The sequence below is a fragment of the Schistocerca serialis genome, chromosome 1 (genome assembly GCF_023864345.2).
Source record: "Schistocerca serialis cubense isolate TAMUIC-IGC-003099 chromosome 1, iqSchSeri2.2, whole genome shotgun sequence".
Lineage (NCBI taxonomy): Eukaryota > Metazoa > Arthropoda > Insecta > Orthoptera > Acrididae > Schistocerca > Schistocerca serialis.
In genome coordinates, this window is record NC_064638.1 from 1,160,009,021 (window position 1) to 1,160,026,886 (window position 17,866).

The 17,866-nt window shown below is 45.3% G+C and overlaps 1 protein-coding gene across 1 annotated transcript in view; it reads left to right on the forward strand.

Moving 5' to 3' along the window:
- The first annotated feature begins 1,172 nt into the window (after positions 1 to 1,172).
- LOC126456171 (uncharacterized) overlaps positions 1,173 to 17,866 on the forward strand; it is a 126,789-nt gene continuing 110,095 nt past the window's right edge. The window contains exons 1-5 of the mRNA XM_050091928.1: positions 1,173 to 1,344; positions 3,445 to 3,567; positions 13,591 to 13,754; positions 16,783 to 16,899; positions 16,972 to 17,087. Coding sequence (XP_049947885.1) covers positions 1,173 to 1,344; positions 3,445 to 3,567; positions 13,591 to 13,754; positions 16,783 to 16,899; positions 16,972 to 17,087 — 692 coding nt within the window. The remainder of the gene's footprint in view (positions 1,345 to 3,444; positions 3,568 to 13,590; positions 13,755 to 16,782; positions 16,900 to 16,971; positions 17,088 to 17,866) is intronic.

Below are 17,866 nucleotides of genomic sequence, written 5' to 3' on the forward strand. Positions count from 1 at the left end.
CAGCCGGCCTAAATTGGAACGAAATCTCACTCTCTACAACATATTTTTTTCCATGTCGTTTCGTCAACACTTACCGTAAATTCTATCGCAGAACACATCTAAGTATGTTCCCCTGTTGTCTGTTACTTTTCTGATTGTTTGAAACTTGTATAGGTGTTCACCAGCATCGTCAAAGCTTTTGCAGATAGAACAGCAGTTATCCACAATAATTAACAGCGTCGCAAATGGCTGGCTGCATGTGCTGTCTTGCTCGTCGGGGGTAATGCTTCTGTGGAAATGGAAATGTGTGACTAGGGCCTCCCGTCGGTTAGACCGTTCGCCTGGTGCAAGTCTTTCGAATTGCCGCCACTTTGGCGACTTGCGTGTCAATGTGGATGAAATGATGATGATAAGGACAACACAACACCCAGTCCCTGAGCGGAGAAAATCTCCGACCCACCCAGGAATCGAACCCGGGCCGTTACGTATGACACTCCATCGCGCTGACCACTCAGCTACCAGGGGCGGACAATACTACTATGTACTGACTTAGTTGTGTAACAACACTCCGACAGAATCATTCAGTGTAAATCAAATTGTTCTAAATTTGAATATGCTCTTACTCTGAACAGTTTTTTTTCTGTGCCGTTTTGTAAATACCTATCGTTTTCTGTCACAGAAGGCATGTAAGTGTATACTTTTTCGTATTTTCGTTACTTTTCTGATTTTTTGAAACTTGTGTAGGTATTCATTATAATCACCTGGATAGCAGTGCGCGTTAAAGTGTCATTTCCGGACAGGAAGGTGCGTCGACTCCAAATTGAATCCGGTCAGTATCTCAGCCAGCCTGCATGCGGATTTTAGGCGGTTTCCGACATCCCACTAGGTGAATAGGGGGCTGGTACCCAACTCCTGCCTCACTTACACGATCCACAAACATATAGAAAACTTTCGCTCGCTTTCACACGAGTAACACGACTCGCAGCCAGTTTGGGTACACATCTCCGAGCACCACTTAAATTAACGACGCCAATCCGTTTTATAACCATGCCAACCCTAGGCAGATAAGGGACAAAGGGGCAAGAAAAAGAAGTATAGTTATTCATCATGTCTCCGTCGTGATGTTAACCATGACCTCTGGGCTATACTTGTTGTGACTTATATGTCCGACAGTTTTCGACAGGCTTACCACGATGACGGTGGAAAATCTGCGAAGGAAGGCTGCAGAAGCAGAGAGAGGCAAGGACGACAATGACGCTGACGTCGACGACGACGACACGAGCGGCATAGCTGGCACACTCCGACGCTGGAACATCAACCCCAACCTGGTGATGCTCAAGATCACGCTGTTCGTCATGTACGGAGGTGAGTGCCTTCTACAGAAATGCCTGGTCTCTTGCTTAGTAACGGCAGTAATCTACTTAGAATCTATGATCGCCTGTTTGTCTTGTTTAAAACATCACAAAGTTTAATTGTACATATGAACATTAACTTTCAATATCTACGTATGCTGCTCAGGGTTATGTGGACCACAACTTTTGTTGGAGCAATTCTTGACAGTAATTTTGGCTGCTGCAGATCATGTCCTTCTGTTGGATTTCATGCCAAGGATCCCAAGTCAAGGACAGTCGGAATGTTCTCCAATGAATTTTTGCTATAGTAACTTATAAAAATGTGTTGGATACTTCGATGCAATTTCTGTACCATACTGATGGCATTAGCAGGTAAAGGAATGACCTTCATTCTCATTTACAGTACGGACGGTTAGGCGGTCTTACTTATAGCTGCCTCTCGTTCTTTTTTTTTTTTTTTTTTTTTTTTTTTTTATACAATCCATCAAGTCGATTCCGGCTCCTGGTGACATGACAAACGAAGTCCATCTATAAATGATGTCCCAGAAACGTTGCGACAAACTTCGAGTGTTTGTAGTGTCTCTCCAGGAACAAAACAGAGCATGGGAACCTGTGTTCGGGAAAGTGTCAATGACGCTACAGAGCCTCGAAGTTACAGGGCAGCGCCTCCCACTAGGCCATCCCTTCGGCAGAAAAACGTGACTTTGTTCGCTGATGGACGGTAGGCGGAAGGTCTCGTAATGTTGTTTGTTATTCGGTAATCGCGACTGTTTGCCACGATCACCAGCGGGGAAGATGGAGCTAGCTGCTGCGTAGACAGGCCTTGTCTCCTGTGAATGCTATGCTCTGTTGCCTTGCTGAACGACAGTTTCGGACACGTGTTTCCGAGATTTATTTTTTTCATATATACCGAAAAAATTGGAGGTTGTAGAGGGTACCAGGAAAAAAATAAACTGTGGATGGAAACCCGTATCTGAAAAAGCGTATATATACAGTGTATATATATAAGCTATACACGGCGAACTTCGTTCCCCCTCTGCAAATCTTTATATGTTATAGCTGACCCGGCAAACGTTGTTTTGCCATATAAATTATCTCTAGTCTATAAGAATAATGTATACGTTTAACACAACATATACCCGGCGAACTTGGATGTATACGTGCGACACAATAGCCGTTGTTGGCGGGAGCTCGTGACACAAACAATAATAATGGCCGAAAACTCTGTGGGGAGTGAGAAAAGGCTTAGGGGGAAGTCCGACAGCATCGGCCACTATTAGTTCTAGCGTTTCTACGGTAGATGGCGCGGATTTAACAACTGCAGCCGATACACGGCTCGGCTCGTCCACGAGCATACAAACATAGCGGCAATTTCGTGTCGAAACGTGTTCGACAGCATTATGAATAACGCCAAGCTCACACACATCGGTTTTTATCGTACGCAAAAATATTGTACGATTAAATTCTTTTAGAGGAACAAAGGAGAGGATAGGAACTTCTTTGTTACACTAAAAGAATTTGATCGTACGATGTATTTCCGTACGATAAAAATCGATGCGTGTGCGCTAGGCCTAAATGTCGGTTTGGCGAATGATGCGTGCTATCTGGTTAAACTTCTCGGTCTAGTTACGTCGATTCAAAGAGGGATATTCGAGTCGTTGCTTTTGGTACGTTATCGTCAATTTCCTATGTATCGAATAGTGAAAGACTATCACCGGTAGACACCTAGCGGGGATAACTGATCAAGTGATAATTGATCAATTATCGACTGGGGTTGAAAATTATTAAATTCCCAAAATCGCTATTAAAAATAGGGGTTGGTGGTAGAAGGGTGAAAATTTAGGGTTGTGTGTATTTTTTAATGCCACATCATAAAAAAAAATAAAAATAAAAAGTTCTGTCCAAAAACTAGGCATGCCTATACCAGTTTTTTTTAATGCTTCAGTGTATTATGTGCAGCAAAAAATACAACTCTTCTTCCACGTGATCCAGGTAAGCCAAAAGATTGGACAGCACTGCTCTAGTGGGTCGAATGAATGATGGATAAAAGGGCATAAGGGAGCAGACCATGTGCAGGAAGGAAGTAGTACAGACAGTTTGACATCTGTTGCAGCGACGGCGGCGCTGTTGCCATACCTGACGATCCACATGCAGAGCATCGGGCTAACCGTGGAGGAGATCGCCTTCGTCTACCTAGCGCTGCCATTCACCACATTCCTCAGCCCGCCCGTCACTGGTGAGTCAAGTCTCCGGAGGCTGCCATCTCCACGTCTGTAAAGCTGCCACACGCAATAAAAGTCGCGCCACGTCTTTGCCACTCAAGTAACATCACTGAAGTTGCCCATGAAAACACTCAAATTCCTCTGGCGCCACTAGAGTGACGCCACTTTTAGCCATGCCCCAAAAGTTGAAGCCTATATAACTTTGTGACGCCACCTCCTTTCCCCCACCACCAATTAGCATCAGAAGTAAATCAAGCAGGGACCATCACGATTCCAGTGCTTCCAAAACTAATATCCGTATTTAGTGGTTTTCCTCTCTATAATTCCATATTACGAACGTATGTAGTTTCAGTGTCACGCCACAGTAAAGATCTCTCGAAAATACGCCGTTTTTAGCACAGTCTGCTGTGCTACATTGGCGGGAAGTGCGACATTGTATATAAAACCTTTGTGAGCACATAATGGTTAATTTATGTGGTAAAAAGTACTATTATGTTTGTCTTATACAAGGTGTATGAAAAAGAATCATCCGATTTCTGAAACTAATAAACGTATACAATGGAATTTTTTTCATGAACAGTAAAGTCAAAGAGTTTTTTTCATGCCTTTTCATAGGTCTTCAATATGCCCCGCCCCCTTGAGATGCATGGCATATTCAATGTGGTATTCAAATTGTTCCCACACTGCAGCAAGCATATCTTGAGTTACAGCTTCCACAGCTGCCGTTCTGCGATGTCGCAGTTAATCAGTTCATTCGTTATTGTTGGTAACAGTGGCCCATAAACAGAGTCTTTTATAAACCCCCCACAAGAAATAATCACATACAGTCACCTTGGAGGCCAGTAATGTGAGGCTGAATCATTTGGACCAGTGCGACCGATCCATTGTTCAATAATCCTTTGATTTAAAAATTCCCACACTTCCAGATGCTAGTGTCGTGGTGTCCCATGTAAAACTTGAGAGTTTGCTCTTTCCAACAGTACGCTGTTCACGTATGTATCTCAAATAACATAATAGTTATGATTGTTTAAATTCGGATGATTCTATCTGATACACCTTGTATAATGCATGGACAAAATTTGTGTGTGAATAAGCAAATATTATTGAGTAATTAGTGGAACCTGATTTTTAGTTTCACAGCAACTCACTTAATTCTGCAAATAGGAAAATTAATGCAACGCTGTCAGTACATTAGGATTCAAGTACTGGCAACTTCAATTCTCTGAAACTTTTGCTCAGTGGATTTGAGAAAGGAAGCAACAATGTTTCTGGTGGTAGCATAATTTCGAATTGAATATAGCTTTTAATACAGGAAATCACAACGATATAGTATCTTTTAGTGTAACTGCAGGAAGCATAGTTACAAAATTCAGTATGGAACAACTTTAATATTTGTGGGGTGCAAGAGTCAAAATATTTGCTTTCAAATAAGTCTTCTGGGCATTGTAAGTAGCATCCTAAACATCACACAAGACCATTCAAATTGTAGTGGTGAGGACATGGTATAAATATTGGATAAAAGATAGGTAATCGCCAGACATCAAATAAGAAAGTGCCTCTTACAGTTTCACTCAAGCAAGTACTGTAGCTTAAATGTATCGGATTCTTTTTTTAACAGATGTCGATAAGTAGCTCAACAATTACTCGAAATTTACTTTTGCTGTCCGAAATTGGTTCAAGAACAGATTTTCGTTTATATGTGTTTTAATGCCCCTGTGTTACTTCTGCACAAAACCCACTTCCATTATGCTTCCTCTTCTTATTGGATCCTTGGCTCAATTCTAATGCCGTAACCTGAATGAGAACACCCGTTTCTATCCCAATAGTCTCAGCTGAGGCCATATTGAAAACCGAGATGATGTGGAAACAGCAGCATATGCCACCACTGCAGTATCAGCTGTCATGTTTTTTTTTCTTTTGTACTGAGGCGCCACTTTAGTTGCTTCTGGGAACCTTGCTTAAAGGTTGGAGCAAGCGACACATGTCGCTTTGTTAAAGTCCCTTTTACACGACTTTCTTGTTTCAATTGAGTGCTCTTGACAAGAGAGACTACTCCCCTGAACTGAGTCTCGCTTGTCACGAGTGATCATTTTCGTTTACACGTCAGCGACAAAAAATGCGCATGTTGTGTGAGCAGTTTGCCGTCCAATTTGGTACCTGGACGATGAAAGTGACGCTGTGAGGGACTATTCTGTACGATCAAGCAACGATAAAAGACTTAATAATCAAAGCAAAATCCATATTAGATGTTCTTAACAAAGCTCGTTTGGTAAACTGAAAGAACAGGAAACATGTCATCCAAACATTTAAAAATATCTATATTCATCTGCTCGAGAAAATCTGTAATTACAATCATGTAAAGGAAAATTTATAAAGCAATAAACAATGCCTTTTTACTTTACCCTTTGTGTGTTATATCCTTTGTAAATGCCAAATAACAGAAATTTATTTTTCTCGCTAAGCCGCTCTAACTTCTTCACTGTGTTCTAACTTCTTCACCGTTGAAACTATTTTCATTAAAAAACAAACGTTTATCTAAACACGTTGTTATTTATACTTTTTTTCTTCAGCTACCGGTATCGTAAAACGTACATTCTGGTAGCTATTTGCTTTAAAATAATTCATTGCTCTTGTGGAACACGCTAATAGGCAAAATACCAGACCTCGGTGCAACCTTTGCAGCGTGTCACGAAAACAAAACGAACAACAAAATAAGGTTAAGAAGACACAAAAGCACAAAATCCGTTACTGTAACAGGTATGAGTTCGGCGAGGTTAACTCTACTTCCGAGGTTAGGTTGCGGTCATAGTGGCAATAAGGTCGGTGGGTTCCGCGACGACCGACGTCGCACGAAGATGGCCGATCTTTTCAAATCAGTATGCATGTATGTGCGCAGTCATAATGCAGCCGCTCTAATTGCTGGAATTACAGACTTAGGACGACAATCGGTGATATTCAAATCAGTTTGTTTTCGCATACACGAAATGTGGACTATGAAAAATTCATAAAAAAGGAGTTTCTCATCCTGAGGATGGAAAATATAATCGTGATATTGGTGTTGTTGTAGTCTTCAGTCTGAAGACTGGTTTGATGCAGCTCTCTATGCAACCGTTCTGTCCTGTGCAAAGTTCTTCATCTCTGAATAACTGCTGAGAGCTATATTCTTTTGAATTTGCTTATCGTATTCATCTCTTGGTCTCCCTCTATGATTTTTATCCTGCAATACTAAATTGGTAATCCCTTGCTGTCTCAAAATGTGTCCTATAAACCGATCTCTTCCTCTGGTCATATTATAGGCTACAAAATTTCTTTTCTCCCCAGTTCTTTTCAGAGCCTCCTCATTAGTTACACGATCTACCCACTCAATCATCATCATTCTTCCATAGCGCCACATTTCAAAAGCCTCTGTTCTGTTCATGTCTAAACTGTTAATCGTCCATGTTTCACTTTCATATGTGGCCACACTCCGTACAAATACTTTCAGAAAAGACTTCCTAACACTTAAATCTATAATCGACGTTAACAAATTTCTCTTCTCCACAAACGCTTTTCATCCCATTGCCAGTCTACATTTTCTATCTCTCTACATCGATCATCAACAATTATTTTGCTGCTCAAATAGCAATACTCATATACTACTTTAAGTCTAGTTCCCTAATCTAATTCCCTCAGCATCACCTGATTTACTTCTACTACATTTCATTAACCTTACTTTGCTTTTGTTGGTGTTCGTCTCATATCCTCCCTCCAATAGACTGTTCATTCTGTTCAGCTGCTCTTCCAAGTCCTTTGCTATCTCTGACGGAATTACAACGTCACTGGTAAACCTCAAAGTTTTTTTTTCCTTTCCCCTGGACTTTAATTCCAGTTCCAAATTTTTCTTTGGTTTCTTTTATTGCTTGCTCAACATAAAGACCATGTCACACTACCTTCTCAACCGCTGCTTTTCCTTCTTGCTCCTCGACTCTTATAGCTGCCGTCTGGTTTCTGTACAACTCACCTCCATGGATTCCCACTTGAGTTGCTGAAGCATATCCATACCATGTGCACGCTGATCGTACACTGCTAACAAATCTAGCATCTCGTCTTTCTTTTCAATCCTACCTGGTGCGGATCCCTCGACTTCCCTACCACAGTCTTCACATGCTCATTCCATTTCATATCGCTTCGCAGCGTTACACTCTCGCTCCAAGAGGTCCTCCACTGGCACTGAGCGATGCGGTCGTACATCTTCAGCCATAAAAATGAAGTCAGGGCTCAATGTACCCCACAAAAGACGCACATGGGGAATGAGTATAGCACTAATGTTGACCAGTGAGCGTACCATGTTGAAAGATTTGAAGGATGGAACATTGTACCTCCCCAAACCGTAACACCTGGACCAGCAAGCGATCATGTTCGACGATTTTCTGAGGTGCATTATGTTCAGGATGACAATAATTGAACTGTATGAAAAAAAAACGTAAATTACGAGGGTCACTCCAAAAGAAATGCACACTATTTTTTTTTAATCCATCTTTTATTCTACATGTTTGAAAGTTTTACAGTGTGTAGATACATCCTTTAGGAACAATATTTTGATTTCCCCACATAATTTCCATCCTTCTCAACTGCCTTACGCCATCTTGGAACCAGCGCCTGTATACCCGCACGGTAGAGTTCTGGACCAACCTGCTGGAGCCACTGTTTGGCAGCGTGCACAAGGGAGTCATCATCTTCGAACCCTGTTCAACGAAGAGAGTCTTTCAGTTTCCCAAAGAGATGATAGTCACATGGAGCCAGGTCAGGACTGTAAGGCGGGTGTTTCAGTGTTGTCCATCCGAGTTTTGTGATCGCTTCCATGGTTTTTTGACTGACATGTGGCCATGCATTGTCGTGCAACAGCAAAACATCCTGCTTTTGCCGATGTGGTCGAACAAGACTCAGTCGAGCTTGAAGTTTCTTCAGTGTCGTCACATATGCATCACAATTTATGGTGGTTCCACTTGACAAGATGTCCACAAGCAAGAGTCCTTCAGAATCGAAAAACACCGTAGCCATTACTTTTCCAGCAGAAGGTGTGGTTTTGGATTATTTTTCGTGGGTGAATTTGCATGGTGCCACTCCATTGATTGCCTCTTCGTCTCTGGTGAAAAATGATGGAGCCATGTTTCATCATCTGTCACAATTCTTCCAAGAAATTCACCTCCACCATTCTCGTACTGTTCCAAAAGTTCGCTGCATACTGTTTTTCTTGTTTCTTTGTGAGCCACTGTCAGCATCCTGGTAACCCACCTGGCACAAACCTTTTTTAACGCCAACACTTTCAATATTCTGCAAACCAACGTAGCGTGACAGTTTGTTCACCGTGATGCGTCTGTCAGCAGTAACCAATTTGTTAACACTCTGCACATTGTCTGGAGTGTGTGCAGTACGAGGCCTGCCGCTGCGAGGACAATCCTCAATATTGCCGTGCCCGTTTTCATCACGTAACTTGCTTGCCCACTGACTAACTGTAATGCGATCAACAGCAGCATCTCCATACAACTTTTTCAAGCTCTTGTAGATGTTTCCCACTGTTTCGTTTTCACAGCACAGGAATTCTATGACAGCACTTTGCTTGTGACAAACGTCAAGTGTAGCAGCCATCTTGAAGACATGCTGTGAAGGCACCACTCACGGGAACAGGTTAAACTAAGTTTTAAAACAAGCGGGAAGTATGTATCTACACACTGTAAAACTTTCAGACATGCATAATGAAAACTGTATTATTACAAAAATAGTGTGCATTTCTTTTGGAGTGACCCTCTTAGTAACAAACTATGGCGTACACACACTTTATTCAACATGTAAACGTCACTACAGATATTCGGATTTAGGTTATGACATGTTCGATGTGCCTGCCATCCTTGGCGATGATGTGGCGCAGACGAATAGCGAAATTCTGCATGACCCGCTGAAGTGTCGGAACATCGATGCTGCCGATGACCTCCTGGATGGATGTTTTCAGCTCAGCAATGGTTTTGGTGTATTTGCTGTACGCCTTGTCTTTAATATAGCCCCACAAAAAGGAGCCGCACGTTTTCAGATCTGGAGAATATGGCGGCCAATCGAGGCGTATGCCAGTGGCCTCTTGGTAACCCAGAGCCGGAATGCGATCCCCAAAAGGCTCCTCCAGGATATCAGACACTCTCCTGCTTCTGTGGGGTCGAGCTTCGCCTTGCATGAGGCACATCTTATGGAAACCAGGGTGACTTTGGATAATAGGGATGAAATCGTTGGTTCAAATGGCTCTGAGCACTATGGGACTTAACATCTGTGGTCATCAGTCCCCTAGAACTTATAACTACTTAAACCTAACTAACCTAAGGACATCACACACATCCATGCCCGAGGCAGGATTCGAACCTGCGACCGTAGCGGTCACGCGGTTCCAGACTGAAGCGCCTATAACCGCACGGCCACACCGGCCGGCTGATGAAATCGTCTTCCAAAACCTTCAGGTACCGTTCGGTACTCACCATCTCATCAAGGAATATCGCACCGATTATTTCGTGACTGGACGCTGCACACCGCACAGTCAACCGTTGAGGGTGAAGAGACATCTCAATCGCGGAATGCAGAGTCTCAGTCCCCCCAAAGCGCCAATTTTGTTTATTGACGAGCCCATCCAAATGAAAGTGGGCTTGTTTCCAGGGCTCTCGGGTGTCCAGCCGGATGCGATCGTTGAAGTCCCACGATATTTCGGCGAATAACCTTTCCGCCATCATCAGGTGGTTCTGATGAACTGGTCTGTCTGTCTGTCTGCTGCTGCTGCTCTCATCTTTTACTTTCCCCTCTTTGGGGAAGTGTGAGGGGGAGTTTGTAGCCTTTCGGCTTTTACTCCCCTGTGTACGTGTGTGTGTGTGATTATTTCTGTATTTTTTTGGTGTCTGTGATATGTGATGATTGTTCTATTTGTGTCTGGTACTTGCCTGAGGTTGTCGAGATGATTGGTGTTATGTAAATCTACATCTACATTTATACTCCGCAAGCCACCCAACGGTGTGTGGCGGAGGGCACTTTACGTGCCACTGTCATTACCTCCCTTTCCGGTTCCAGTCGCGTATGGTTCGCGGGAAGAACGACTACCGGAAAGCCTCCGTGCGCGCTCGAATCTCTCTAATTTTACATTCGTGATCTCCTCGGGAGGTATAAGTAGGGGGAAGCAATATATTCGATACCTCATCCAGAAACGCACACCGCGATGCAGAGCGCCTCTCTTGCAGAGTCTGCCACTTGAGTTTGCTAAACATATCCGTAACGCTATCACGCTTACCAAATAACCCTGTGACGAAACGCGCCGCTCTTCTTTGGATCTTCTCTATCTCCTCCGTCAACCCGACCTGGTGCGGATCCCACACTGATGAGCAATAACTCAAGTATAGGTCGGACGAGTGTTTTGTAAGCAACCTCCTTTGTTGATGGACTACATTTTCTAAGGACTCTCCCAATGAATCTCAGCCTGGTACCCGCCATACCAACAATTAACTTCATATGATAATTCCAATTCAAATCGTTCCGCTCGCATACTCCCAGATATTTTACAGAAGTAACTGCTACCAGTGCTTGTTCCGCTATCATATAATCATACAATAAAGGATCCTTCTTTCTATGTATTCGCAATACGTTACATTTGTCTATGTTAAGGGTCAGTTGCCACTCCCTGCACCAAGTGCCTATCCGCTGCAGATCTTCCTGCATTTCGCTACAATTTTCTAATGCTGCAACTTCTCTGTATACTACAGCATCATCCGCGAAAAGCCGCTTTGAACTTCCGACACTATCTACTAGGTCATTTATATATATTGTGAAAAGCAATGGTCCGATAACACTCGCCTGTGGCACGCCAGAGGTTACTTTAACGTCTTTAGGCGTCTCTCCATTGAGAACAACATGCTTTGTTCTGTTTGCTAAAAACTCTTCAATCCAGCCACACAACTGGTCTGATATTCCGTAGGCTCTTACTTTGTTTATCAGGCGACAGTGCGGAACTGTATCGAACGCCTTCTGGAAGTCAAGGAAAAGAGCATCTACCTGGGAGCCTGTATCGAATATTTTCTGGGTCTCATGAACAAATAAAGCGACTTGGGAAGGAACAGGATTAAGGGATTGGGTATTGGGATTTTATCTTCGACTTAATCATCGAAGATCGTCATGGGGCGCTTGTGCTTGTCGCGGGACATGTCATACCGACCTAGGGAGTGGATGAGGGCGTTTCCTGATATGGAAGAACCTTCATAGCAGGCCCTTGCCAGATCTTGGAAACTCTCTCTCTCAGGAGTGGGATTTCAGCTGCGGCGTGATCATCTATGTTGAATCCAAGAGGTAAATGCTATGCCCTCCTGAGGTCGCGGTCCTGCAGCCTCTGGAGTTTGTCCAGGTGCTGCTACGCCGCGTATCCCCAGACAGGGCACGCATGTTCCATGACTGGCTGGATCAGGGCCTGGTAAACGTTTACTGCTTCTGGGCAGGGAAGGGAGCTGGTTGAGTTCAGGATTGGGTATAGGATGGACATTCTGCCGCAGACCTTCTTGTACACCTCGTCTATGTGGCGTTTCCACGTAAGAAGAGAGTCCAAGGTACGCCAAGGTACTTGGCGGTTCTGCTCATTGTCAGTGTTATTTATGTCCGTCAGTCGGGCTTCGATTCCCTGCGCCGACGCTTCGATTGCGGCCGCCGACAATCCGTTTGCCGACGCCGACCAAGGTCCGCGCCCACCCCGGTGTCGCGCCGAGTGGTGGAAGATGCAGAATCCTGTGATGTCCTCTGCGGCCGTCGTAGAAGGGTCTTGTGTCCGCTTGTGGCGTGACTCCTTGATGGAGTTAAGTAATGGTTGCTATGCCTCGCTTAGTTGAAAACCTATGTCTCGGTTTATGAGATTGTCCGTTACGCGAATTTCAATGGCCTCCTTGAAGATGCTGTCCCAGTAGAAACTGGTAGGGGCCAGAATCTTGGTCTCTTCGTATTTCGCGTTGTGTCCAATTTCCAAGCAGTGTTCTGCCAGTACCGATTTGGTGGGCTGGCCTAGGCGCGTGTGGCGTTTGTGCTCTTTGCAGCGGTCTTCGACTGTTCGGATTGTTTGACCGATGTAGGATTTGCCGCAACCACATGGAATATTATATACGCCCGCTTTCTTGAGGCCAAATCCGTATTTCACTGTCCCCAGTAGGGCCCGTATCTCGGATGGTGGTCGGAAGACAGTGTTAATTTTGGGTTGTTTTAGCAGTCTCCCAGTGTTTGATATCGCTCTGCCTGCATACGATAGAAAGGCAAGGCTTGTTTCCTCATCTTTAGACTGTTCTGTATCTGGGTCTCTGCAGTGTTTCCGTCGTCTGAGGGCTGTCTGAATCTGTCGTATGCTGTATCCGTTCTTGTGAAACACATTTTCTAGGTGTTTGAGTTCTTTGTCCAGACTTCGATCATCCGATATCGAGTATGCCCTAAGAACCAGTGTGTTGAGCATCCCGTTGAGTTGTGCAGGATGGTGGCGCTAAACCAAAACATAGAGCGCGAACTAATTCCAAACATGCCCCGCGGCCAACCGTGCAGTTTGAACGTCCTAACGCTAACCGTTCAGAAGTTATGACGATTTTATTTCATGTAGTTCAATAATTGTCACTCTGAAACATCGCGTGGTGAGAGGTGGGATAGAATCGAACAGGCAAACACATCAACAAGCGGTAACAGAGACCTCAGCAATTTTGTAAAACTCAGCATTCAACACTGGCATATATCGTACTGGAGCATTGCTCAGTAGCAAGAGTTGGTAGCAACAGGAGAAAATAAAATTTTACCTACCTAAACTTACACTGACTGGACAGGAAAGAGGGGTGAGCTATCAAGGAAAAGTGTGCACTGTGCACAAGACAGCTCGTGGCTACTGGGAGACAGAAGAATGTCTAGTGTGCCGCGCTGTCCTAGTCTACAGTCCAGTGGAGCCAAATGATTATCTGTGGACAGTAGGTTTTCGGAGTCGGCGCGCACGCCTGTGACGGCGTGGCCGGCGGCTGTTGCAGGCTACCTGGTGGACAAGTTCGGCAGGTACAAGCCGGTGGTGATCATCGCTCTGGTGCTCAACGCCGCCTTCCACCACTCGCTAATGCTCATCCCGCACATGGAGACGCCGGGGGACACGCCCTCCGCCTACGTCATGAGGCACCCGGATACGGGGAAGGTGGAGGTAAGTAGGCAGGCGATCTGCCGGGATGGGATGGTCATTTAGTGACGTTAAAGAATGAAAGCTGCGTATTAATGCACAATAGTTATTTACACTACTGACCATTAAAATTGCTACACCACGAAGATGACGTGCTACAGACGCGAGATTTAACCGACACGAAGAAGATGCTGTGATATGCAAAAGATTAGCTTTCCAGAGCATTCACACAAGGCTGGCGACGGTGGCGACACCTACAATGTGCTGACATGAGGAAAGTTTCCAACCGATTTCTTATACACATACAGCAGTTGACCGGCGTTGCCTGCTGAAATGTTGTTGTGATGCCTCGTGTAAGGAGGAGAAATGCGTACTATCACGTTTCCGACTTTGATAAAGGTCGGATTGCAGCGTATCGCGATTGCGGTTCACCGTATCGCGACATTGGTGCTCGCGTTGGTCGAGATCCAATGACTGTTAGCAGAATATGGAATCGGTGGGTTCAGGAGGGTAATACGGAACGCCGTGCTGGATCCCAACGGCCTCGTATCACTAGCAGTCGAGATGACAGGCATCTTATCCGCATGGCTGTAACGGATTGTGCAGCCACGTCTCGATCCCTGAGTCAACACACGGGGACGTTTGCAAGACAACAACCATCTGCACGAACAGATCGACGACGTTTGCAGCAACATGGACTATCAGCTCGGAGACCATTGCTGCGGTTACCCTTGACGCTGAATCACAGACGGGAGCGCCTACGATGGTGTACTCAACGACGAACCTGGGTGTACGAATGGCAAAACGTCATTTTTTCGGATGAATCCAGATTCTGTTTACAGCATCATGATGGTCGCATCCGTGTTGGGTGACATCGCGGTGAACGCACATTGGAAGCGTGTATTCGTCGTCGCCATACTCGCGGATCACCCGGCGTGATGGTATGGGGTGCCATTGGTTACATGTCTCGGTCACCTCTTGTTCGCATTGACGGCACTTTGAACAGTGGACGTTACATTTCAGATGTGTTACGACCTGTGGCTCTACCCTTCATTCGATCCCTGCGAAACCCCCACATTTCAGCAGGATAATGCACGACCGCATGTTGCAGGTCCTGTACGGGCCTTTCTGGATACAGAAAATGTTCGACTGCTGCCCTGGCCAGCACATTCTCCAGATCTCTTACCAACCGAAAACGTCTAGTCAATGGTGGCCGAGCAACTGGCTCATCACAATACGCCAGTCACTACTCTTGATGAACTGTGGTATCGTGTTGAAGCTGTATGGGCAGCTGTACCTGTACACGCCAACCAAGCTCTGTTTGACTCAATGCCCAGGCGTATCAAGGCCGTTATTACCGCCAGAGGTGGTTGTTCTGGGCACTGGTTTCTCAGGATCTATGCATCCAGATTGCTTGAAAATGTAATCACATCTCAGTTCTAGTATAATGTATTTGTCCAATAAATACCCGTTTATCATCTGCATTTCTTCTTGGTGTAGCAATTTTAATGTCCAGTAGTGTAGTTTGAAAGGTAATCATCATCATCATTAGGTTGTTTGCCTTGCGGCAGGTTTTGACTGTATAGCCCCCCATGCTTCTCTGTCGTCTCCGTTCCAAAAATGGTTCAAATGGTTCTGAGCACTATGGGACTTAACTTCTAAGGTCATCAGTTCCCTAGAACTTAGAACTACTTAAACCTAACTAACCTAAGGACATCACACACATCCATGCCCGACGCAGGATTCGAACGTGCGGTCGTAGCGGTCGCGCGGTGCCAGACTGTAGTGCCTAGAACCGCTCGGCCACTTCGGCCGGCGTCTCCGTTCCTCTTCATTCTTTGGTAACCTCCTTGTGGCCTGCTGACATCATCCAGCAGTTGGAACCTTGTTCTGTCCGTCCCTCTCTTTCCCGGGGCGAAACCTTCAATTGCCTCCACTAGAACGCAATCTCATCTTAGATTTTATCCTAACCAGTTTAGTTTCCTGTTCTTCACCGTCAGCAGCATCCTCCGTTCTTCTCCAACTCTCCACAGTACTCCTTCATTCCTGACTTTATCAGCCCGGCTGATCTTCTCCATTCTACGCCATATCCACATTTCACAAGCTTCAATTCTCTTCTCATCCTGCTTTCTCAAAGTCCACGTTTCTGCTCTATACAAGGCCACGTCCCATATTAAACACTTAACCAGTCGCTTCCTTAGCTTCTTGTTTAAACAACTAGTTAGCAGTTCACGCTGAAATTAATTTCCTTGACAGGTTAAAAAACAGTGTCAAACGATGGAAAATCCAGGATGGAATGCAATAGTATTATGAAAAGGATAGTCATAGGTTTGTTTATAAATAATTGTCGCGCGGGATTAGCTGAGTGGTCTGGGGCGCTACAGTCATGGACTGTGCAGCTGGTCCCGGAGGTTCGAGTCCTCCCTCGGGCATGGGTGTGTGTGTGTTTGTCCTTAGGGTAATTTAGGTTAAGTAGTGGTAAGCTTAGGGACTGATGACCATAGCAGTTAAGTCCCATAAGATTTCACACATATTTGAACTGGTTTTTTTTTATAAATAATTCTTCTGCTCCCAGTCACGATTTTCTTTATTTACTTTTCACATTACGCGTTTTGGGAAATGATTCGCATTTTCAAGTGCGTCTTTTGTATGTATTAAGCTACTTCTATGAGATGTTGTCGATGTGTGAGAGTCTACTTCATTTCGTTGACTTTACTGCAATGTATAAGAAACACACGATATTTTTTAGTTGGTTATCGATCTTTCTGTAAAGCAAGTGGCGAAATTTAGAAGGAGGGGACCAAACAGCGAGCTCATCAGTCCCATCGGATTAGGGAAGGATGCGGGAAGGAACTCGGCCAAACCCTGTCAATGGAACAATTCCGGCATTTACCTGAAGCGATTTAGGGAAATCACGGAAAACGTAAATGAGGATGGCCGGAGGCAGGTTTGAACCGTCGTCCTCCTGTATGCATTTCCGTAAGGATTAACTACTTTTGGTGCGGTACTGGCGACTGGTCTGTTCCCTCCAGCGTTCCTCCCGTCTGCGCAGGTGTGGTGGAGCCCCTGCCCGAGCCGCGAGTGTCCCGAAGAGGAGGAGCTGGACATGATCCTGGCGTCGTGCACGGACCACTGCCTGCTCAAGGAGGCGCAGCCGGACCTGGCGACGGCCGCGCCGCCCCCGCAGCTGCGCCGCCCCCCGCAGCTGCGGCCCAACCCGCCGCCCCCTGCGTCGCCCCAGCTGTCGGTGCCCAAGGGCTGCCCCACACTTGACGAGCTGATGGCAGCCGCCGGCATGGCCGTCACGCCCAAGCCGCTGCACTTCCTCATGGGCTGGGACAAGCGCAAGAACCGGCGGTAAGAGCTCTTTTCTACATCTGATACGTAATCAGCATGGTTTCAGAAAACATCGTTCTTGTGCAAGGCAGCTAGCTCTTTATTCGCACGAAGCAATGGCCGCTATCGACACGGGATCTCAAGTTGATTCCGTATTTCTAGATTTCCGGAAAGCTTTCGACACCGTGCCTCACAAGCGACTTCTGATCAAGCTGCGGGCCTATGGGGTATCGTCTCAGTTGTGCGACTGGATTCGTGATTTCCTGTCAGGAAGGTCGCAGTTCGTAATAGTAGACGGCAAATCATCGAGTAAAACTAAAGTGATATCAGGTCTTCCCCAGGGAAGCGTCCTGGGACCTCTGCTGTTCCTGATCTATATAAATGACCTGGGTGACAATCTGAGCAGTTCTCTTAGGTTGTTCGCAGATGATGCTGTAATATACCGTCTAGTAAGGTCATCCGAAGACCAGTATCAGTTGCAAAGCGATTTAGAAAAGATTGCTGTATGGTGTGGCAGGTGGCAATTGACGCTAAATAACGAAAAGTGTGAGGTGATCCACATGAGTTCCAAAAGAAATCCGTTGTAATTCGATTACTCGATAAATAGTACAATTCTCAAGGCTGTCAATTCAACTAAGTACCTGGGTTAAAAATCACGAACAACTTCAGTTGGAAAGACCACATAGATAATATTGTGGGGAAAGCGAGCCAAAGGTTGCGTTTCATTGGCAGGACACTTAGAAGATGCAACAAGTCCACTAAAGAGACAGCTTACACTACACTCGTTCGTCCTCTGTTAG